This window comes from Delphinapterus leucas, chromosome 3 (assembly GCF_059928025.1).
Source record: "Delphinapterus leucas isolate spDelLeu-1000000601 "Yukka" chromosome 3, BTC_Dleu_Yukka2, whole genome shotgun sequence".
Classification (NCBI taxonomy): Eukaryota; Metazoa; Chordata; class Mammalia; order Artiodactyla; family Monodontidae; genus Delphinapterus; species Delphinapterus leucas.
Window position 1 is genome coordinate 64,980,364 of NC_143131.1, and position 25,114 is coordinate 65,005,477.

General features: G+C 43.7%; 1 protein-coding gene across 6 annotated transcripts in view; it reads right to left on the reverse strand.

Annotated features, from left to right (window-relative positions):
- Positions 1-2,180: 2,180 nt before the first annotated feature.
- Positions 2,181-25,114, reverse strand: part of SERINC5 (serine incorporator 5) — an 85,831-nt gene continuing 62,897 nt past the window's right edge. For all 6 annotated transcript variants that reach the window (XM_089909068.1, XM_089909071.1, XM_089909070.1 and 3 more), the window contains 7 exons: positions 24,199-24,410; positions 22,549-22,644; positions 19,917-20,043; positions 13,352-13,418; positions 10,422-10,461; positions 9,597-9,741; positions 2,181-6,801 (listed from right to left, as the gene is read on the reverse strand). In XM_089909068.1, the coding sequence (XP_089765194.1) occupies positions 6,654-6,801; positions 9,597-9,741; positions 10,422-10,461; positions 13,352-13,418; positions 19,917-20,043; positions 22,549-22,644; positions 24,199-24,410 (835 nt within the window). In that variant the 3' untranslated portion in view covers positions 2,181-6,653. The remainder of the gene's footprint in view (positions 6,802-9,596; positions 9,742-10,421; positions 10,462-13,351; positions 13,419-19,916; positions 20,044-22,548; positions 22,645-24,198; positions 24,411-25,114) is intronic.

Consider the following 25,114-nt stretch of genomic DNA (forward strand, 5'->3'; position numbering starts at 1 on the left):
GCAGGCTGAGCAAACTATTCAGCTACAAATCAGGCCTTTTTTTAAGGAAAAAGGAGGATGACCCAGAAGGTGGGGCTTAGAACTAAGTCAGGTCCTGTTGTGGATGATGCTTCCAGGGGTGGTTCCTTGGATGTCGTTCTGTGGGTGCAGAGACTGGAAAACTAAAAAGACAAGTTTTTTTGTTTATTTATTTATTGATTGGCCACATTGGGTCTCCGCTGCTGCGCGCGGGCTTTCTCTAGTTGAGGCGAGCGGGGGCTGCTCTTTGTTGCGGTGCGTGGGCTTCTCATTGCAGTGGCTTCTCTTGTTACGGAGCACGGGCTCTAGGTGCTCAGGCTTCAGTAGTTGTGGCACACGGGCTCAGTAGTTGTGGCTCACGGGCTCTAGAGCGCAGGCTCAGTAGTTGTGGCGCACGGGCTTAGTTGCTCCACAGCATGTGGGATCTTCCCGGGCCAGGGATCAAACCCGTGTCCCCTTCACTGGCAGGCAGATTCTTAACCACTGCGCCACCAGGGAAGTCCCAAAAAACAAGTTATTTGCCTCCCATGATCTTAAGGGCAATGTGAACAGGGACAGGATAAATACAATAGACAATCCCTTTCAAAAGGTGGGGATGAGTGTATGTAAAAACCAGTAAAATCTGAACAAGGTTTGTAATTTAGTTGACAGTTAATACTGCCAAGTGCTGGTAGGTCAAGTAAGATGAGGACAATGGATTCAGCAACATGAAGGTTACCAATGACTTTGAAAAGCACTTTCTGAAAAAGGTATGTGTGAAAGCTTTACTGCAGCCGGTTCAATTCAAGAGTGAATAGAAGAAATGGACAGAAGCATAGTTTTTGGATCTTCCTGAGTTCCGACACAAAAACAGTGCGAGAGGGTAACACAACCAAAAACCCCATGGAAAACACTTACAACAAAAAGTGGTGAACCTCAAAACACAAACACCAGAAGACCTGAGCAATGTCAGCATTTATGTGGGAAGAAGTGGTAGAGGTAGAGGGTGGGGACTGGCAAATTCATAGAGGTAGAAAGTAGGATGGTGGGTGGTGGCTGCCAGGGGCTGGCGAGAGGGGAACGGAGAGTTGCTGTTCAATGGGTAGAGAGTTAGACCTTTGCCAGAGGAAAAGAATCCTGGAGATTGGCCGCACAACAATGTAGATGTATGCCAACTCAAGGTTGGCACCTGCCACATGCCTCTACAAGGATTAAATCACAAGCTGCTGGGACCGCTGACCTTCGACACCCCCTGAAAGGAGTTCAGGGTGGAGATCAGGAATGAGGCACTCTGTGCTCCGGGAAAAACTGGCAGAACAGGCCTTCAGATAGTTAGATGTTTGCAGGAGAAGATTATGAGCCCAATTCTTGCACCTCCTCATATCTAGAAAAGCACTAAAATCTTTCATGGTGACGTCTGCTCCTAATATACTGATCTCCCCCCCCCCCCCCGCCACCTCTTCGGAACGGTTCCTCGGAGCTATCTGAAATGCTGTCTCTTGGGCTATAGTCCCCATTTTGCTCCAAATAAAACATAACTCACAACTCTCACGTTGTGTTTTTTTTTTTTTCCAGTCGACATGTATTTAACACTGCTGACTGCACACTAAAAAACAGTTAAGATAGTAAGTTTTATATTATGCGACACATACTATTAAAAAAATCAGGATACTAACCTCACATACAAATGAGGATTGGAAGTATCAAGATTAAATCCCATACAAAGATATTTTAATAAAAACAAAAGTATCATTCAATACGGCTAAAGAAATTTTAAAAGGCCTATGTAAATGAAAGATACAATCATACATCAGAAGACTTAATGCTGTTATCATGTCAGTTCTTCCTGAATTGATCTAATGACTCAATGCCATCCCAATCAAGGGAACTGGCAAGTTAATTCCAAACTTCAGAGGGAAACGCAAAAGACCTAGAATAGGCAGATCTTGAAAAAGAAGAACCATGTTGGAGAACTCACACTACCTTGTTTAAAGACTTACTCTAATTCTTATATTTAAGACAGTGTCGTTATCATAAAAATAAGAAAAAGGAAGCAGGTTGCAGGGGCTTTCAGAGAGAAAGAAGGCAAAAAGCTTGGGTTTTCCTGTTTGAATTTTCATTCTCTAGAACCAGAACAGACTCTATGAAGCTTAAGAGAGAGCGAATTAACACCTGAAGACATCTTTGGAAAACAGTACCTGGAAGACTTTAATTACAAATGCATTCAACAGAAGGGAGAAAAAAACCAACAGTTTTCAATTTTATTAAAGTTAACAAGTTTTGAGTTTCCTACCTAGGAAAAGACTGGTCAACTTCGGCTGCTTCATAGAAAAATTAGTATCCAAGATAACAAACATAAATCCATAGTTGCCTTTGTGACTTAAAGGAAAAACAATAACTATTTTAAAAGTTACCAAAACTCCAACCATATCTGAGAGCATTATAAATTTCAAATAGTAGATTTACCACACATATTACATTTTCAAATTCTAACATAGCAAAACATAACCACATAATTTGGCTACATCTAATTATTTCAGAAAGGTTAAAAAAAAAAGTAACGAAGTTATGACTATAAAACTTTTGTAGTTTTTTTTTTTGCAAAGTAAAAAAACCTTAAATCTTTAATAAAGGAAAACAAAACAATCCTTAAATTCCTTATAAATAGCTCTCAAGACATATATTACCCATCTGCTACAAGCTTTCTTTACCTGAGAGAATTTCCCAGGATCCTTCACCACAAAGGATTACCTTAAAGAATTCTTCTTAAAAAAAAAAAAAAAAAAAGAATTCTTCCAACATTTTACTCACATAAATATGATTAAACACCTATAGAAGTGGATGTGGACAAATGCATTCTTAATCCACCCTTCCCCAAGTAAGTTTTTGCTGAAAGGATTTTGCTTTTAAAAAAAGAACACCTCTTTGGTAAAAGCCAAATATTTCCTCCTTTCAAAATGAACGCCTCTGCAAATGATTTACTGAGGAAGGGTGAAAAAAAGAAAAAAGAGCGAGAGGTCTTTAGAATGGCTAGCATCAATTCAAAAGATCTGTGTCCTGTGAAGCAGGTCTAACATTACAGAACGCATTTCTGCCTAAAATGCAAAACTGGATTAAAATGTCTGAGGCTTTACAAATATATTAAGATGGCAGGAAACACAGTTAAGAACAAGGCCAAAGGGATTTAGTAAATTAAGGAGAATACCCTATAGAGAATGCCATGAATCCAGGGGCATTGGCACTGCACCTGATTAAGGAGGGCCCAGCATGCTCTCTGGACACGTGGGGTCTTGGCCCAAGGTCACAACCTTCTTAGTTATAACTAAAACCGCCTTTCACTTCCAAGAGGTGTAGGACACGAATACATACCACGATGAGATGCTCATTAGAAAGGCAGTCAAAGGAGAAAAAAGGCCTAGGCAGCTTAAATGCACACAGGCTCTGGAATTCCCTTTGCAGGGTAACAGGAAGCACCAATGGTAGTAAACTTCTGGCCAAAATTAAGCACATAATCTTAAAAAGGCAGAAGGTGACAATTTGGGGGGAATTAGCACTGCACAGAGGTCACCCATAATGAAGGCACCGCTGAGCAACTGGAAATAAACAGTGGGGTGTGGGAGCCCCTCTGTTAGCCATTCTGATGGGCACCAGAACCCCAAATCCCCAATAACCCCACCCTCCATCAGTCCACACGCACATGGCCCATCTACTCTACAAAGGAGCTCCAAAGACCTCTGGAACAATTCTTTCAAGCCATTTCCCAAGAAACTGTGAGAACAAAGACAAAACCAACTAACCAGTATTAAAAAATTCAACCCAGTGAGGACAAAGTAGGGTTTCCAAAAGCCTTTGACAAAAAAGTCTCTGGTCTTCAGTCAGGTGACACATCTAGACATACACTGCAACACTCCCAGAAGAATCCCTTCCCCTACTTAAGTGTCTGTACTCGTGAAAATGAGAGGGGAAAAAATTTCCTCATTGGATGAACGGCACAGAGGAAGCATACACAGTTTTAAAATATCTTCGGCTTTCATCACTAAAGGAGTCTGACCAGCAGCTTCTGGGAATGCACTTTTTAAATCATGTATAAAAAGTTGTAGGAAGCAGAAGTCTATTATTTTAAAAAGATTATCAGTGAATTTATCAAATGAACATCATCCTTAAGAGCAACTCAGAGCAATTGGCACAATGTTTCCAGTTTCTTAAAACACAATAGCACAAAAATGTAGGTTTTTTAAACCCATGAATGTTGACTTATCACCTGAGTATTGTTTATTACAATTAATAATCATTAAAGTCAACTTATTTATATGCCCTCTGTCCTCAGAGAACACCTACATCTCTTGATCATTCAGATAAGCTTGCTTAAATTTTCAGTTGAGAATAAAAATCAGAGTGACTGTAACTCTCCTTCTTGTGTCAGACCAGCCTTCAGAAAGGAACATTATTAGTCTCAGGCAGCTGGAAAATGGGGGTTGGCTGTAGGAGAATTTGGGCGGCTAAGGAAGGAAGCTCCGAGGGCCTGGCCACTGGCAGTGTCCTTTCCCCTGTGTCTCCCTGAGCTTCCTTCGGCACAGGAAGGGCCCAACGAAGGCCCGCTAAGGAACACAGGGCCCGGTCAACTTGACCTTGACCTGCCAGAAGGGCCAGTTCTAAAGTCACACGGCTGGATGCCAGACCCCACTAGACCCCAGCAGGGAGAAGACACAACGAAACCAGTCACTGACGGCACCCCGGCTCCTGAGCTGCCTCTCCTTTCGGCTTACCCAGAGCCCGTGTCACTGCACCGGCTGCTGTGGTGGCCTCTGCCAGGATGCTGCGACACACACAACCCCACTCCCTCCACCTGTCCGACCCACAGAGCTCACACTCCCACTGGCGTAACCTCGTGCTACGCATAGCGGCCATTCATTTTGTGCCTACAGAAGATCTCTGGACCACCGAGCTCAAAGAGCTCCTGGTCTGAAAACAACTTGATAAAGTTTACAAAACAAGGCTCTCACACACACACAATGAGCGAACCTCCAACACTGTAAATAAGTTCCTGGAGGAATTCATCCATTGTTTGAGCCCCGCCCCCCAGTTTTCTTGAAAGGAGGGCAAAGCAGTGAGTGGAAATGAAGAACTGGACTAATTTCCCAGGCCGGCATTTGGCACACTGGAGGCCAGCTTAGGTGGGACCCAATGCATACAGCAGGGCACAAAAAGTACAGGCCAAATCTTTTTATCCTCAGACCCTCTCTGCCCGGGTGCTGAGAGGATTCTTTCCATCCTGCATGAAATACTAAGAGGAGGGTGCCCACCGTCCTCCATCAGGGTCTCTGATGGACTCTCCACTGCGTAAACTCTTCCCTGGCTGAGAGTATCAGCACTGAAAATGGACGTCTTCTTGGGCAGCTGCCTAGAGTCAAATCTTTCTTCAGTATCACCTTAAAAGTATGTATTTTGGAAATTTCTGCGGCTTTTGCTTATGGCTTAGTTAAATACCTCCCCCCCACCCACCCTTTCTTCTAAGTATATTTGGTCACTTGTACAACTTGTATAACTGGAGGCCTTACCTGGTCAGCCCTGTTTGAGGTGTTGCCTGTGGTCCTCACCTCAGCAAATCCACCCCCAAAATCATAATGGACATTAACGGTGTGGTCACATTACAGGTCTGGAAAACAAAAGTCCTTTTGCTTTTACAATTTCGAAGGCCTCAAGTGGAAGAGAAAACTGGCTGACTTTAGTAATGGAAAGAGGGGCGCAGCAGGCTTCAGTCAAGAAGCAACTTCCCAGGTAAGGTCCTAAAGTATCATGAATATCAATCCACAAACAAGAAAGAACTATAGCAAAGAAAACAACACGAATATTGTTCTCTAATCATGTGAGTAACACCACGTGTAAGAGTCATAGTATTGCAGTAACTCAGATCAGGTAGTGATAATCTGGTGGGGGATCCCATGGGTGGTGATGGCAAATTGTGCTTTTTCACATTATAACAAAGATGTTGAACCCAGAAAGGGTGAGGGGAGCTCTGGGAAGGGCAAGGACAGAGTGAAGTTTGTGATTCCCAGCATCACAACTTCAAAGGGAAACATTTGGGGGCTGGGAGGAAACAGCACAAGGGTGGAGTTAAAAGGAGATGCTTCCTCTTGTAGCCAATAAATAGCAGGGAACCAGGAGCAGGGGTCCCGCAGGCCGAGGTGCGGGAGAGGGGTCTGCGTTCTCTCAGGAGCTTAGGGCCCCAGATTCTGTCACGTCTTTCTATTTCAAGGATAGGAATAATAGGCCACACAAGGTAAGCTTTTCTCCCTGTGATAAAATGTCATGTCCCAAACTCTTGTTTTGGTAAAAACATGCAGAAGGAAAATACTTGCCTAACTACTATTCCCAGTTTTTAGGGGTAAGACACATACAAAATATATCACTCAGGATCCACTCGGGTGAAAATTTCAATTTTCGGGAGACAAACTGGTAGCTTTTTTTCAAATTTCAGAATTAAAAAAGATAAGCAGGTGATTTTTTTTCCCCCTGTAAGTTTTTTTAGACCCACTCAAGCCAGCCAGGGGGAATGCTAGCTTGTCACAAAGTACCAGTCACTGCTCAGACTCCTGGTACGTTTGTTCAAAGGACGTCACTTCCAGCCTGCAGAACCTAGGAGATTGCTCAGATCCTCACACGGAGAAGTGCGGAGAGGGTCGACAGAGGGGAGCGACCAGCGTTCCCAGGTATAACAGCACACATATCCAGCAGGAAGCCATCTTGACCCAGAAGATGGACCAGCTCCCGCTGAAGAAGGTTTCAATGTTGGCACTTTCATAGCTGCGGAAACAAGAGACCCAGTTGTGATCAGTGCAGGGAGAGAACAGGTGGTTGAGAAGGTCTCTTCCACCAAGTCTTGTCTCTCCCTGCTTCCACCACCTCCAGCCTTTCTTTTTTTCCCTGGCAACTCAATTCAGGTGTAATTCACACCCACTTAAAGTACACGATTTTTATTATATTCATAGACTTGTGTAACCATCACCACAATCAATTTTAGAACATTCTCATCCCCCCAGAAAGAAACCCTGCACCCTTCAGCTGCCCTCTCATTTCCCTCCTCCTGCCAGCCCCTGCCATGCATTTATCCCCTTTCTGTCCATATGGCTTTGCCTATTCTGGACATGTCACCATACATGGAATCATGTGGCCTCTTGTGACTGGATTTTTCACTCAGCATACTGTTTTCAGGGTGTATCCATGTTGTAGTATGTAACAGTACTTTATTCCTTTCTGTTGCTGAGGAATATTCCATTGCGTGGATATAGCACCTTTTGTTTATCCATGTGTCAGCTGATGGACATTTGGTTGTTTCCACTTTTCGGCTATTATGAATGATGCTATTATGAACATTTGTGTACAAGTTTTTACGTGGACATATGTGGTTTTTCTTTCTCTTGGTTATATAATTAGGAGTGGAACTGCTGCATCATATAATAACTCTGTGTTCAACATTTTTGAGGAACTATTTTCCAAAGTGGCTGCACCATTTTACCTACCAGGAGTGAGAGGGGGTTCCAGTTTCTCCACATCCTTGACATGTTACTTTCTCCCTCCATCCTTTCTTAAACTTCCGAAGCCAAAATTTTCTAGGAATTCTCCAGGTATCACTGGGAAGCATTAGAGGCTCTAACACCCTCTTCTCCCTCAGGATGTTGGGGAAGAACCTCCTCAGGGAAGCCATCCCCATCACTCTATTTGAAACCGCTGCCCCCAGCATCCCTGACCCCACTGGGTACTCCTCATTCCTCTTCTTCATTTTTCTCCCCAGTAGTCATCACTGTTTGACACGCTGTATTTGATGTGGATCACCGTCCATCTCCCCTATTAGAATATAGTCCCTACCACCCACAGCAGTGTGGCGTGAAGGAGCCACTCACATGTTTGTTGTACAATGAGTCTTAATGTCTATCCTAAGTTATTCTAATGTCTATCTTAGGTATATCCTCAGGCACAACAAATTGCGATGCAACAGAAACTTTGGATTGGTCAAAGAAATCTCCAAAAGGAATCAAAAAGAACCTCCATGTAGTGACAGGGAAAGTCAGGCCCATCATGAATTGTCCATCACGTAAGTTAAAAAACAACCCGCAAGGGGAGAATATGTGTAATCACATTTATGTTTTAAAAATTATATAGGCTAGGGCTTCCCTGGTGGTGCAGTGGTTGAGAGTCCGCCTGCCGATGTGGGGGACACGGGTTCGTGCCCCGGTCTGGAAAGATCCCACATGCTGCAGAGCGGCTGGGCCCGTGAGCCATGGCCGCTGAGCCTGCGCGTCCGGAGCCTGTGCTCCGCAACGGGAGAGGCCACAACAGTGAGAGGCCCGCGTACCGCAAAAAACCAAAAAACCAAAAAAAAACAAAAAAACAACAAAAAAAGGCATGCTGACAGACTGTCAGGAACGCGGACTGTTTCTGTGAAGATGAGTACAGCAGCACTTGGAGAAGAAGTTAGTTGACTCCAAGAGATCTGATCTTTGGGCCGTAAAGAATAGGATGTTTTTAACAAACAACCCAATCCAAAAATGGGCAGAAGACCTAAAGAGACATTTCTCCAAAGAAGATATACAGACTGACAACAAACACATGAAAGAATGCTCAACATCATTAATCATTAGAGAAATGCAAATCAAAACTACAATGAGATACCATCTCACACCAGTCAGAATGGCCATCAACAAAAAATCTAGAAACAATAAATGCTGGAGAGGGTGTGGAGAAAAGGGAACACTGTTGCACTGTTGGTGGGAATGTGAATTGGTTCAGCCACTATGGAGAACAGGATGGAGGTTCCTTAAAAAACTACAAATAGAACTACCATGTGACCCAGCAATCCCACTACTGGGCATATACCCTGAGAAAACAAAAATTCAAAAAGAGTCATGTACCAAAATGTTCATTGCAGCTCTATTTACAATAGCCTGGAGATGGAAACAACCTAAGTGTCCATCATCGGATGAATGCATAAAGAAGATGTGGCACATATATACAATGGAATATTACTCAGCCATAAAAAGAAACGAAATTGAGCTATTTGTAATGAGGTGGATGGACCCAGAGTCTGTCATACAGAGTGAAGTCAGAAAGAGAAAGACAAATACCATATGCTAACACATATATATGAAATTTAAGAAAAAAAAAAAAGTCAAGAAGAACCTAGGGGTAAGACAGGAATAAAGACACAAACCTACTAGAGAATGGACTTGAGGATATGGGGAGGGGGAAGGGTAAGCTGGGACGAAGTGAGAGAGTGGCATGGCCATATATACACTACCAAACGTAAAATAGATAGCTAGTGGGAAGCAGCCGCATAGCACAGGGAGATCAGCTCGGTGCTTTGTGACCACCTAGAGGGGTGGGATAGGGAGGGTGGAAGGGAGGGAGACACAAGAGGGAAGAGATATGGGAACATATGTATATGTATAACTGATTCACTTTGTTATAAAGCAGAAACTAACACACCATTGTAAAGCAATTATACTCCAATAAAGATGTAAAAAAAAAAAAGAATAGGACGTTTTTAAAAGACTTTTTTTTTTAACAACTTCTAAAACATCTAAGACAACGGGGCCACTCACTTGAACCAGTTGGTGACGGTCATCATCACATAGAGGGAAGCCAAGAAGAATACGAAGTGGAAATAGGCATAGCTGTAGACAGTGCTTCTCTTCTCATCATAAATGACCCTCGGGCCCTCTTTCACATTCTGCTGCTCTTCTGTGTCTGTGAACCACAAAGCGAGCACAAGCCCAGTGAGTGAACACATGCATGTTTACCATTTTCACAAAGCCACACTCGCTAGTTTCCATCCCAGGGGCTGTTGAGTAGAAAAGCTGTCAAAAATCATTTGTACCCTCAGGCAATTTCATCTATGCCATAAGCCCCAAACGCCCACCTCACCCCAAAACCTTCTATAACAGGATGAGTTACCCAATGTCGGTCACGTTTATTTTAACAGAAGAGAGCCCTTAAACACACAAAACGTATTATAAGCTCAGAAGAAAATGAGAGGGCAGAGCAAGAGTTCTCAAGCCCCTGGGATGCTCTAATTCAAGAAGAAAAGTAAGCTGAACGAAAGAAATTTTCCAAATTATCATTCCTTTAAAAAATGCACCTCCCGCTCCTTGAAATCTCACTGGGTAATGTAACTTATATAAACATGACCCAAAATATACACTGTTCTTCGCTTGCCAGAATATCAACACAAACGAATCCCGGCAACCCTTTGGGAAGAACGCGTAAAGTGTAACACATAACAATAAACCAGCTCTGGAATAAAAATTTCCTCTTACCACTCAAGTTATTTGTGCCTGAATCCCAAATGCCTACAGACTAGAGCTACTAGGGCCCTGCTACAGGTCTGCAGGGCCACACGGAGCACAGAAGGAAAGCTGTCTACTTACCCTCTCCACCAGAGCCGAAGCAAAAACAACACCGGGCTACCTGTGAGGGCAAAACCAACAGTCAGGCGGCTTGCTTTCTGCTTTTCTTTCTCCACATTGGTAAAGAACTAAAGGCCACCTATGTGCCAAACCTTCTCCATCTGAACTATATCCCAAGTCCCGAACTGCACACTTCACTCCTTCGAAAGGTTCTGATTACGTGTGTTCTTCCAAGACGCTCTGGGGGCTAGTGACAGGAAATAAGGACATGGAGGTGAGCCACCCAGATCCCGTTCCAAGGTGTTCCCTTAGTGCTTGCTCAGCTACTGCGAGGCTCTAGAAGGCAGCTCCAGGCCTTGCCCCAGCTGTGGGTTGCCCCACCCTCGAGGGAGCCTATCCTGGGCAACCCACACAGAATGACCGCTCACGGCAGGGCTGTAAAAGCGCAGCCACTGACCCCTGGGGGACAGCTCTGATGGGTCGTGTATCTGCTCCGAGTGCCTGGGGGGTGAGCAGTGGCTCTGTCCAGCCTGCAGTGCCCTTCGACCTCACCCTCTGCCCCATGCTGCCCCCTTCCCTCCTTCCACATGTGTTGATCCCTAATAAACATCTGCATATCAGGCTCTGCCTCGGTGGCTGCTTCTGGAAAACTCAACCTGGAACACAAAGTGAATGAGACAAGGTCGCCACACTCATGGAGCTCACTCCTGGTGCTTTGCTCTACTTGCTACTTGACGAAATCCTCTTCAGCGCCTGGGGCTGGGATCATTATCCTGTTTACACGTGAGGAAACTGCGGTCCCGCAGGCTGAATAACTGGCCTGAAGTCACAAAATTAGGTGACAGACCTGGGAGAGGAACGCAGTGAACCCCAATAGGCAGCACGTGGTATCTAGGAGATGGTGGGGCTGACAGACTCAGAAAGGGTAAAACAACTAAGGGATCTGGGGCCAGGAGGCCTGCCCACATTTCCTATTAAAATCAGGCTCTGAGCTGGCTGCCTCATGGCGGCACGGGTGCTGGGGACAGCGATGGATGGGATGCTTTCCTTTAACAGTCCTTGGTTCCTTCCAAATGTCATGCCATGTTTCTGACCTACTCAAAACAATAAACAATTAAAAAAAAAAATCAGGTTACGAAAAATTACTCCATGATTCCAGAAGTACTCTGGTAAACAGAATAAGAAATGCTACACACGCCAAGACAGTCTGCGAAGTGCTGGGTCCTCAGCACCTTCCGGCTAACAACAGTTTCACGACAAAGAACAGAGAGCCAGGGGCAAGGACGTGGGAGTTTGAGCCTTCGTCCCATTTATACATCTCAAAGCCAAGCCCTTTTTCCTTCGTGCATCAAGGAAACTTGTCATAGAGGGATTGGCTCTCACAGAATCTTGGATCAAGTGATACAGTCTAAGATTCACTAATTCATTCAATGGGGCCAAGACATGGTATGCTGGGGTCCCAGTTCTTTTGAAGCTTAAGTTACAAGAAATGACTAACTCTCTCTTTCAAAGGTATATATTGTGAAATGTGAGGCAAGGAGTTAGCAAACCAACTTCCATCCTGTGTGCTCTCCCGTTCAGAGGGAAACGCTGGGGCTCTTTCCTTGGAATGCAAAGAAAAACATCCTCTCTTAAATCTAACTCGGAGACTTGCTGTTCTTTGCACTTTAACTGTGTACACAATGAGGATATTGAAGCCAGAGCGGTCCAACCTCAGCAGGGGGGTGACCCAGTCAGCGGTGTGAACGACCACTTGCCTTCTAGAGGCCATTCTCTTCTGGAGAATAGGCAGTAACCCATTCAAACTCAGCACAGTTTTCTCCTTCTTCAAGAGACAGAAAGAGCTGGTGAATGATACTGGCAGACTGACAACCCCTCATAATGGTCCACTATCTCCAGGTCAGGTGCAGGGAGGACCATCCCCAGAGACCCACTGCAGAACAAAGTGCACATATCTGGACAGACGCCAGGGCTCTTCCTCCATGCAGCCGGGGCTGGACGCCAGGCAGAATCAGAAGAGAGCAGCTGAATCTCGGGCAGTGGTGGTTAGGAACACAGCACAGACTCTGGAACCAGAGGGCACGGTTTACACGCTGGCAAATCAAAAGTTTCAAGGACTTAACTTTTCCCCCTTCTGTGAAATGGAGATAAAACCCTCCTTGGGTTTCTTGGAAGATTAAATGAAGTCACAGATGTAGCACTTAGAACACAGCTAGTCTTAGCCATCATCGGAACCTCCTGTTCGTTCCATTCTTGGGGTCAGGGCTGAGTCTCTTCCTGGCTGCCTCCATCTGATCAGACCTTTTGTGACCTTGGTGGATGTTCCACTGAGGGCCCCAGAAAAAAGACGTTTGCACAAGAAAGAAAATGACATTCTGCTGACCGACAGGCAAATGCTGACCAGCCTGGTTCTTCGGACGCCGACTGTTCACCATTCTTCGCCCCATGGGATGGCCCGCCTGCTGGCGCTGCTGCAGTTAACAAACTCACGTACAGACAGTGCCCAGCAGGGCGGCACAGAGCGCAGGCGCGTTCCTCCCCTCTCCTTCCCACAGCTACCCTATGACGTCATGGCCGTGCCGTGTACGGAGAGCGCAGACAGGTAAAGACGAGGGGGATGGGCTAGAAGTTAAGACAACCCGCACACATTCTGTTACAACAGAGGAAACGAGCAAAGAGCAGCCCAACGAGCTACCCAGGCCTCTGGTGGGAGTGGGGCGGCCGAATGCCACACCAGAGGCCAAATTTATTGGAGGAAGATCAAGGATTTATTTTAATCCTGTAGTATATTCAGGACATTTCTTTTCCTGGACGAAAACTGTATTCCTTCCTGAGGAGAAAAATGGGATCGTGGAATACAGACCACTAAGGATGCAAATAAACACATAAAAAGCCTTCTGAAAAATGGGTCTTCTGAGATGAAGCAGGGCCAGAAAAGGAAATAAGCTTACTTCCAGGTCAGGAGCTGCGTACCGCCCCTGCAGAGCATCCGAACTTGATCTGGTCGTCGATGTCAAACTAAGAGATAAACAAAAAAGGTCAGCAAGGCCTATTAACGTGTTATATCACATAGAAGGAGGGCAGAGTCTCCTGGCGGAGGCTCCAGTGAGAGGCTCACTCTAACCTACAGTCCTGCTTAAATAAAAGTTGTCTATTTTAACAACCCACTTTATTCCAAAACCTGTTCGATGGCTGATGTTTTTTTTCCCATGTTGCATGAGATCATTTTATGCAAAGAGAAGTTTATAGGTTAAAAAAGATAAAAGTCGTTTTTTGATCCTATTATCTTGTTTTTCACTATTGGTTTCCGCTTCTCCTCCCTCAAATGCCAATAATTTTCAGATTTCATTTTTATCTTTCCCCTCCCTTTGACTAGTCTCACTTAGAAGGGATCAAAAGCAACGAAAGAAGCCAGAAATGGCAACAAAACGCAAAGGCATGAAAAGCAAAGGTCATCACTGTTTTCTGTGATAATCAGCCTTTGGCAGAGCCAGGTTTTCTGTTTGGAAATTCAGCACAGAGTAGTTGCCAGTGTGATTAAAAAAAATTCTTCCTGCCACTCGCCTAGAGAGGAAAAATGTTATAAAATCTGGCTTACAGGGGTGAAAAAAAAAAAAAAAAGTATTTATTTTTCCTGGGGGAAAAAAGGACCATTTTAAGCAAATAGAAAAATATTCAATATATATGAATAATCTTTACAGATTGATTTAGCAAATATTTACCGAAGGTGTGCCATGTGCCAGGCCCTGTTCTAAGCCCTGGGGACTCGGGGAAACACACAACAATCCCTGCCCTCCTGCAGCAAATGCGCTAGCCTGGGGGCGGAGGGGCTCGTGGAGAGGCAGGAATTAGCGGACTCATTTCAACCAAATAAACTGCAAGACGCAGCACTACCTTCTCTGCTCATTCTCATCCTCTCTCCCAAGGAGAGAAGAGATCAATGAGATGCAAATAAACAATAAAAAGTTTTCCTCATAAAAAGGTCCTCTGGGATCCAAGAGCATTGCTTCTTTTGTGGTCCACTCAAGTCCGATGGCATCACTTTCACTTCTGCTTTGAACAGATGGATGTTAATGGAGGCCCACTCCACTCCCACTTCCTGACTTTGAACCTGGTCTGAGGAATGACAGAAACAATTCCCAATGGCTGTGCACCCAAGAAACACATACACCTTGCTCCTGCACTCAAGGCATGCTACATTTTGTGCATATGAATTATGATTTAACACAGTATATCGTTTCCATGGAGGAAAATGTAACTTAACTTTAGGAAGAGATCAATATCTGGAATTTTCATCTGAAAGATGATATTTATTCTTTAAAAAAGTTCAAATAAATATTCCATTTCATAAATTCTTGGGAATAAAATGGTTTCAGAAAAGCAAAGCTTTTGATCCTGGCACCTCTGCCACTTTGCTTCCATCATCAGAGAGCACTTTAAAAGGGGAAGCTTTTGTTCTTCTAAAAATACCTATAAATCAGTTCATCATTAGTGACATGTGACTTCTATAAGTAGATGTTACCATAAAATAAGGTCTTTATTCAATCATAGCCTTTACCCACAAAACACTCTTCTTAAAATTACTGAGAAAATATTGTTTTTACAAACTCTTTAAAAGCCTAGGAAATTCTTATTGTCTGCACTCTGGCTATTACTAAGACCCATCTGGTCGGCACAAGACAACAATTCCCGGATTATCCATAACCTCTTCCCTTCCAGGGCTAAGGCCTGAGTGACTTTAACCCAGTACTTCCTGTGGGGGTGGGAGGAGCCTGACAGCATTTGGTTGGGACAATGCTTCAGTGGACAGAGAAGGTCTAATCACCTTATTTGTTTACTATCTCGAGCCCTCTCTCACCAAAAGCCAGGGGCATCTTGCAGTTGTTGTGACAACCAAAAAAGAAAAAACGCCTCCCTGCTACCCCCAGCCCCTTCCAACCTCTGTCATGCCCAGAATCTCTTCCATATTGGAAGAATGATTTGCAATGCAGGTGCCCCTCCACATCTGCTTCAGCGGTTCGGGAACTGGCCAAACTCCAATAGGTCACAGAAAATCTCTAGACAACACGTCCAGACTTTCCTATCGGAGACCACAGATTCTGCCCCCGACAAACTTACAGGGCCCTTGAGAGATCCCGTGACTGTTCTCAGACTTGGTATAATCAAGTTCAGTTATGTTCCCAGTGGAAACCAGAGTTGGTGAAAAGGGGTCCTCAACATGTTCCTGATGCAGAGACATGAACACTTCTAGCTGGCAGGTTAGGCAGTAACAGGATTCCCAAAAGGTACTCCCCCCACCCCCTTCTTAAATAAAAGCAGTAGGTCCAGAACACACCAAAAGAATAGATAACCCTCCTTGATTTGCCAACTTTTCTCCATTTAAACCAATCTCTCCAGTGCCATCTTACCGATCTTGCACCTATTTCCATATGGTCTGCTATAGTGCTGTGAAATGTCCCATTTGGAACCAGCAAGTTGTTCGACCTTTATTAAAGATTCTTAGTTTTTCCAATTTTGTTCTCAAATTCCTAAGACAGCTGAAAAAAGAGTTATTTTTTTCTCTTAAGCATAGCTAAAACTGAAATAGCCGGGAAACATTTTACAGCACAAATGCCTCCTAATGATGCAATTATGCAAGTCATCCAGCTGATTGTTCCACCTAAGTGAAGGACCTTACTCCAAGTCTTCCCAGGGCGGGGGGGAAATGACTATGAACCTGTCTCTCCCAATACGCCAGCAAAGGAGATGTAAGGAAACGTTTCCTGAACTGGGGGAGAAATATAGGAGCAGTCTCCACATCTCAATTTTCCTTATGTGTACAATGAGGGAATTGAACTTTTCTTTTTTTGGGGGGGTGGGCGTGGGGTGCACAGCTTGTGGGATCTTAGCTTCCCAACCAGGGATGAAACCCGGGCTGTCGGCAATGAAAGGACAGAGTCCTAACCACTGGACCGTCGAAGAATTCCCAAGAGGGAACTGAACTTGATCGACTCCATGATCCTGTCTCATCTGACAGTTTGTGAACTTGAATCCAACAGAATAACAATTTCAATCAAAATCTAGAGACCAAGGAGGGACTTAAGAAATAGCTAGAGGAGGCCAGGGCCTATGACAGCAAGGATCCAGGCCTAAGGGGGTACAGGGGCACCCGCTTATAGAAAGAGCCATCGGGGGACTCCTGACGGGGTCCGGGCTGTGACATTGCTTTACAGCATAATGCCTGGGTACAGTAGAAGAGGCTTTGGGAGAAAGGGCAGCCTCAGTTGGAAAGCTGGCAAGTGAGTTTTGGCTGAGCCCTTCTTCCAAGCTAAGACAGCCAAGAGTAAAAAACATCCTCACAGTGAGTGCCCAGAAGCAGGACTTGGGACAGAGAGCCAGAAACTGAGACTGGAGGTCATCATGAGAGTCTCCTAAAGAAGAGAGAGAGAGAGAGAGAGAGAGAGAGAGAGAGAGAGTCGGGGGTGAGGAGACTCCAGTTGGGTGAGAACATAGCACAGTGAGCCTCTAAGATCTTACCAAAAAAAGTTAACCCCAATCCCAAGCAATCCTGGACTTCCATTGAAAACAGGTGATTTCTTCTCCCTTCAACGCACACACCACCCAATCTTCTGGCTTCCTACAGAGTCTATGGAGAATTCTAGATATTCCTGCAATCATCTTCAAATGACAGTTTTCGCCCAGGCAGTGCAGCCTCCTTCTGTAGTATCTTCCAATCTCTCAATCCTCTGAGTCTAGGAAAGTCAAGATTTGAAACTTGGGTTGCCTCTCACACCTCCCTGTTCAAGGCCCTCCTAGGCTGAACTCAGTACCCCTTGAGCTCCAAGATGCTTGGTATAAAGTTCTCAAAGCCCATTCCTCCTGGAGCTGTGGTGGGTAATCAGAGCAAACATCAGTCACTCAGACACCCTCACCCCACCCTGTGCAGCACTTCACTGACCCCTGAGGAATCACCTGTCATCACCAGGCAGTGTGTCCACGCCATGTGTTACACCAATACCCTGGAGCTGCCTGGCTACTCCTCATCTCCACTCGGTGTGGCTGCTGTTTTCTGTCTCCTCGTTCCTTTGCACACTATGGTTTTGCAGTTTGATTACCAGCATTCAAAAATGTTTGTTGGGCTTCCCTGGTGGCGCAGTGGTTGGGAGTCCGCCTGCCGATGCAGGGGACACGGGTTCGCGCCCCGGTCCGTGAAGATCCCACATGCCGCGGAGCGGCTGGGCCCGTGAGCCATGGTCGCTGAGCCTGCGCGTCCGGAGCCTGTGCTCCGCAACGGGAGAGGCCACAACAGTGAGAGGCCCGTGTACCGGGGGGGGGACGGGGGGGACGGGGGGGACGGGGGGACGGGACACTTTGATACTGGCATTTAGACAGATGTTAAGTAGCAGCTGTCAGCTTTGAAATTTGTTATCTTTTGGGAATATCAGATTAGACCTTACCAACCTCCACTAAAGTGCCTCTAAATTCCAAAAGGTAAATTCCAAAAGGAGCAATGTTTTATTCATCATTTCTCACTCAAGGGTGGCAGTGAAAATCTAACAGGGTGGAAATTCCACACCACAAACCAACACCACTGGTGGCAGTTCCATCAGCACATTAAATAGCATTTTTGCCATCTTTTCCATTGATGGGCTTATAGCAAATCTATGCCCTATTTTTATCTAAGGGCACAAACATTTTTTATCATGCAGGATTAGGCATTCAGCAACTCAAAAAACACATGATTTTATTGTATCCAATATCTTTACAGCCTTTTTTTTTCTGATAGCACAAACAAAAGAAACACTAGCTCATTGTAAAAAAAAAAAAAAATTTTTTTTTTTTTTTTTTTTAGAAAAAAAACGTTATCCCTAATACCACCACTCTTACAAGCTTGGTTTATCTCCTTCCAGGAGTTTTTCTACATGTGTAAATACAACTATATTTTATTTTAAAAATGGAATATTCTACACTTATAGTTTAGTAACCTACTTTCTCCTCACTGGATTTACCAATATTTTTTTACATACCAATACAGAAAAAAATGTGAGTGACAAATTGCAAAATTAGCCATGTTGCTGACACTTCTCCCCAAAGCCCAACAATAACAGACTCAGGAAGGAAAAACTTAAGAAAGGAAGCGCTGAGAATCAGCATTAAAATGTGGGTGGCCTTTATGGCTTTCCTGAAAACATTCATTGATGAGGGCCCGAATCAGTGAACAAGTATGGAATTAATAACGGTGCAAGGCCAGAAACCGGTCACCACAGTCCCTTCTGCTGCATCATGGAAAGGCTGTCACCACATCACAGACAGGCTGAGAGCTTGCACGCATTTGAAAGCTTGATGCATGACTGTGAACACGTGCTTTATAAAACTCAGTTCTCTTGTCTACGTCTGTCGTCTGTCTATGTCTGTTGGTCCCTCTCTATGGCATAAGGGGGTGTTAGAAGCTCTAAGAGAAAAAGCCAACATGCTCTGAGAGACATTCTATTTAAAGAAGCTATCACCACCAGGATAGTACAGTTTTGGCCAGAGGAAGATTACCACGTGCCTGTGACTAGCTGAAATTTTTAGACACTGAAATATAACAAACGAGGGACTTCCCTGGTGGTCCGGTGAGTAAGACTCCATGCTTTCAATGCAGGGGGCCCAGGTTCGATCCCTGGTTGGGGAACTAGATCCCGCATGCATGCCACAACTAAAAGCCCACATGCCGCAACGAAGATCCCGTATGCCGCAACTAAGACCCGGCATAACCAAAATAAATAAATAAATATATATACATATATATATATTTTTTTAAATAAAAATAAAGAATATAACAAACGAAATGTAAAACACAGGAGTAAAACCTAAACATGAAAGGGTTACTGTCAAAGGGAAGCTTGATCATCAGTGAAATATGTACCTGAAGTAAGAAACTTATCATTCCTACCCTTTACTTTTCTCCTTCTCGTATCTTCTACAGATTTTGAAGGTGGAATAAACCTCACCCCAAGCATCTGCAACACAGCCTGTTTATGTGTCACACTTACTTTTGGAGGAATGACTTCGCCTCCTTAATAGCAATGTGGGTTTTAGCATAAAAGAAAAGGGATGTTTCCTGTCTTTCCTGGACCAAGCACAAAATGACTGTGCATGGAGTACTTTGTACTCTTTCCATCAACAAGAGAACAAACGATATTTCCGCTGGAGTAGAAAGTTGCCAAAACATTCTGGCACATTCCACCTCTTTCTCACTTTGTGCTCCCTTACCCTCCAAAAATGCTTTAGCAAGTAGTACTCAACCGTCTGTTAAAGCATTGCAACGTACCATATATATTTATTTTATTTACCACATAGAAATACAAGTTAGGCAAATGAAGTCCGAACACCTAGATTGCATGCTGTAATACCACCTTTTTACTTCAGGCTACATTTCCCCTCTTCCTCAGATGGTATTTGTTTGGCTGCCTCACACCGCCAAAATGTATTTAAATTCTCCTCTTATACTTTTAAAGTCTGCAAAGATGGCCTTAGGTAACTCCTGAAACTTACCAGGAATACAAGATGCACGCACACAACAGAGTGGTACCCAGTCCAGCAACCAAGTTTTTGTCTCTGTACAGGTCCTGACCAAAGTCAGGCACGCAGATGGTGACATTCTTCCCATGTTGATCTAGAACTTGTGAAGAAAAGGGAAAGGAATCAGAGCCACATTAGAAAAGCCCGCTGTAACTCAGGGATGCATTCACTTTGGGAAAATTCATGCAGTGCAGAACAGTGAGACTCAGCACTGGAAGCTTCTCCTCTACTGTCCCACTCGACTCAGACTAGATTGTTACTACTGTGAAGCACCCTCTGCCACCTAGGAAGCCTCTCGGAGCAAGACCCTCGGGTTCCAGCTTAGTGCTAAAGGGATCTTCAGTCCCAGGACTTTCTAAGAGTCGTGCTATTTTTCAGTACTATTGAAACGATAGTAAAGAGTAAACTTAGGTCATTTTTCAGTTGATTGGGCAGTTGATTGGCAGGTAGCGTGCAGCTAACTGAGAGCATCCTCCATGTCTGTCCTCCCTGGAGGAGTGTCAAGACTATTACATCAAACAGGAACCTGCAGGAACTGCTATCTGGCTGACAGCCTCCACCCAGATGAGAAGTCATTTTACTGTTGGTAATAGGACAGTCATGACATCTTACGGCTGTAACCTGGGAACCTCCTCAAGTGGTCTAGAGCTTTAAAAAATTGTGAGAGGCTACATAACAAAGATTTGTATCATATTACCATCACTAGTCGTTTACTTTTTATCTATCACAGAGTCTTCAATTTTGAACACCCAAGCTGGGTCTGTTTGCCAACTCTGCCCAAAAATAAGGATAAATAAACATAAAATAACAGGCTAGAAACCATTTTACAAACATGCACATTCTAAGAGTTTAAAGTTGGACTAAAATTATTACTGGTGCTCCCACTTGAAACTGTAAACTGTGTGTGCTGTGGTTTAAGGAATCTTTATTCTTAGGCCAATGAAAATTTTCTTTACAAAACTGACCAAAATATGAACTTTGCTATTTAAGTAGTACCACCCAAAATTAAAAATAAAAGTTTTTTTCTGTATTTAAGTGATACCTGCCATTAAAAAGAAAAATGTTGTAACCAAAAACCCCGTTAAGTTAAAAACAGAGACTAATACATAAACAGTCAAAACACTCATAAAAGTCTTAAATAGAGTAGACTTAAATAAACTTAGAGTCAAGAGAGATTTAAAAAAAATATATCCAGGATAGACTATACTTAATATAAGATGTACAATTATATTTGCATTGTACTATAAATAGCTATAAAGGCAAGACCCATATGTAGTACATGTATATGTTAAAAGTTTCAAATTATCTTTGCATTTGCTTTCTAAATTTAAAAAAGGAAAACAACTTCAATTTTCTATTCTAGAGAAAAGAGAGTACATGTATTTCACCTGATGTATATAAGATAAAATGTACCCAAACATACTCACATGTATATGAGTATACATTTATATAAACATTTATATATCACAAAAGTGATAAAGATGATGAAATATAATGAGTTTGGAAATCAACACAAGAAAATTTGGTCCTTTACTGGGAAAGCTTATAATATAATAGTGCTTTTATAGTTCTCAAATATTCATTGCAAGCACTCTACAAGAATAATAGGCACCCTTTATATAGCACCTACTACATGCCAGGAACTGTACTTATACTTACATACACACACATACTCATTGAAATCTTAAAAACCACCCTATAAAAGAAGAATTTTATTTAATTATCTTCTTAAAATAATAATTAAAATTCTTATTTTAGGGGATTCCCTGGTGGCGCAATGGTTAAGAATCCACCTGCTAATGCAGGGGACACAGGATCGAGCCCCGGTCCGGGAGGATCCCACATGCCACGGAGCAACTAAGTCCGTGCACCACAACTACTAAGCCTGTGCTCTAGAGCCTGCGAGCCACAACTACTGAGCCTGAACACCACAACTACTGAAGCCCGCGTGCCTAGAGCCCGTGCTCCGCAACAAGAGAAGCCACCACAGTGAGAAGCCCACGCACCACAAGAAAGAGCAGCCCCCGCTCCTGCAACTAGAGAAAGCCCCGCATGCAGCAACAAAGACCAGATGCAACCCAAAAAAAAAAAAAAAAAAAAAAAAAAAAAATAATCTTATTTTAAAGGCGAGATATCTAGGGAGAGAAAAGTGACTTCATACAAGTTACTTAAGTGGCAGAACCACTCCCATGCTCTTTCTACTCTCTGTTACAGTCAGAGAAATGATCACCTAAAGAAAATTAATAACCATCTAAAAATAATAATTAAAAAAATAGAGCAAAAAATTTTTTTCTTGAATATTTTTGATTATTTCTTGAACATTTGAGTATTTCTGAGCAGGAAAATGCAGATTAGACCTCAAAGCAAACTCAACAGCCCTCCTTAGTTCACGTCTTTCCTGAACAGCAGGAAGACTCAGGAGAAGGAAGTTTCATGTTCATATCCCATGTTGAGGACCTCATTTAATGAAGAAGTCTAGATCACCTCTCTATTTTGATGTGTCGTATCCCTGATACTTAAACGATAGCTCACAGAGACATAGTGCTCCCTCCAAAAACGACAACATTCATCCTGCAGGCACAGGCTCCCTAGCAAGCTGGCTTACCTACTTCTACAGGTTTGCTGGACAGAGCCGAGAACGTGAGATACGTGACGTAGCAGCTGATGAGACCCGACTGCAGTAGCCCAGAGTGCGGCTGTCCTGGAGCATGAGAAGAGGCAGTGTTTTAAATCAATGATAAGAAAGCATATGCGCCTTAAGAAAACAGGTCTCCCCCAAATGATATCCCTCCAACTTGGAGCCCCACCCTTCAACGTAAGAAGAGGTACGTCATGTGTTTCTCAGATGACACCAAAACATTTGGGGAGGGGGCGGGGCGGGGAGTGATACACTGAACCTAACTGCTGTTTTAGAGATGACAAGCTCTACTGAGTTCTCTCCCAACACCCTATTTTGATAATAACTACAGCTGTACTGAAACATATTGCCTGGTCTCCGTGAGGTTCATAACATTAGTTCTTAAATCACAAAACCTCCAAAGAAAATTTACCATCGTTATTTGTGAGATCACATAGTTTAGTGGGGTAAATGATGGATTTTATAGGGAGGGCCTGGATTCCAAATGGGGAGAAAGCTCATATCTGTCAATGGACAAAAAATCCTTTGGGAATACCAGAGCTGGTCCAAACCAAAGAAGAAGGCTATGGGACTGAGCATTCACTGGGAAAAGGGCTTCAATGTTACAATATTTAAATTAAACTGTTCGGATGGTTGAGAGTAACCAAGATGTGATAAAAGTGATTTATCCTTTTTTTGGTGAAATTTTCAACCACCTGCAGACATAAAAAGATTTAGTTTCGCCCAGTCTTCCATTTGATTAAATTTATTCCCAGAGTTATAATTATTAAATTATAATGACCAATAAAGGTAAAAAATAGGCCCTTTTATAATGTTGCTCTTTGGCATGGGAATAAGACTCACCTTAACAATTAATGGCATTAAACCAAATATTTCAAAATATTATAACGATTTCAAAAAGTAGGATTTAACCCAAAGAACATTTTAATCTGAATACTAGTGCTTTAGGAAATTCTTAATTGATCAATTAAAGGAACTGGAGGAGTAATAACCATCTCAATTTCAATAATGAACTTCCATCATCTCTTCCTTTTAGCTTTGAAACAACCATGAGCAAGATCAGGCTCACAGGTTTCTGTTGGCTTCGCAGAGGAAGGATTGGGGTATGAGAACGGTTAGCTCCCGGAGCTAGCTGCTGGCAGAGCCAGGATCAGATTTCCTGCTTCCTGACTCTGGGACCACGCTGTCCTCAATTTGTGGTCCACAGGGGTCTTAAGTGAAAGATGAGTCCCAGACCAGCTCCTTCCGTACCCCTCTCACTCATTCAAGTTTTACACAGAGATCACAGGGAAGAGCTAAATATCCACTAAAGGTGTTTTCCATTGAAAACAAGGCTTTCCAAGGTTTTCCAAGGCTCCTTGTAGTACATTATGTAATGGCAACATCTATCTCCTTATTTATTGGCTTCATTACACTCAAATCTTGGACACAAGGCATGCGTGACTATCACATTTGCCCCAGTGTGGGGCATGAAGGGGACACTGGGGTCCCACCTTTCCTATTGCTGACCCACCCATGGTAAATTAAGGAATGACCATAGTTTCCAAAAAGGGAGGGGTGTTGCTCAAAGACATTTATAATATGAATAAGGAAGAATGGAAAAAAAACTGTGCTTACGATTTTGGACACAGGGTGAGATGGCTACCACTGAAATAAGCAGACACAGGCCTCCGTTTACCCCCAGAAGAATTTTATTTTCCAGGCAACCATCTTTCTGCGTATAAAACACTGCCATCAAAATCAAGCCTCCCGTGGCGATGGAGTACATGATGAGAGTCACCAGGGACAGAGAGGCGTACCACAGCTTGTTGCTAGCTGTGCCTGCGGTCCTGTTTCTCCAGGAAGTGGAGAAGAGCAAGGGGAGAGAAGACAGGTCAGTTGATTCTCCGACAGCATCTATCATCCCTCAGGCATTATTCACTAATGCTATCAGGCCCAGCCCATAGTAATGAGTTATCCAGAAGGCCTATCATTTTACCCACTAGAAGCTAGAAGGTACAGGTAAATGTGCAAAAACTTCTTGGCTCAAGGACAGAATTTTTTCTAAGCACTGATAAAATTCCATCTTTGACTCAAGTGTGTTCATCAGCTAAAATGAATACGCCACAGACTTGATTCTCGCTTCCCCGTTCTGGATGTCAACTACCCTGGGACAGGTTTTGGCAGTATTAAAAAGTGGCTCTTTGCTGGAGTTGGAGTTTTCCCCATAAACACAGAGCCTGGAGGTGCCAGTCTCTCAGCCAAGTGCTGCAGCTCCTGCTGACACTCATCTTCCCTTTAGGGAGAGAGAAGCAAATGAACTTCACCCGGAGAAAGACTGGCTGACCTCAGCTCTTCTGTCTCTGCACTGAAAAGGAGAATCTGTACCAGTACTGCTTCTCCCAAACAATGCCAGGTATGATTAAGGAGAAGTTTGACATTAGAAAAAGTGAAGACGGGAATTCCCTGGTGGTCCAGTGGTTAGGACTCAGTGCTCTCACTGCCAGGGGCCCAGGTTCAATTCCTGGTTGGGGAACTAAGATCCCGCAAGCCA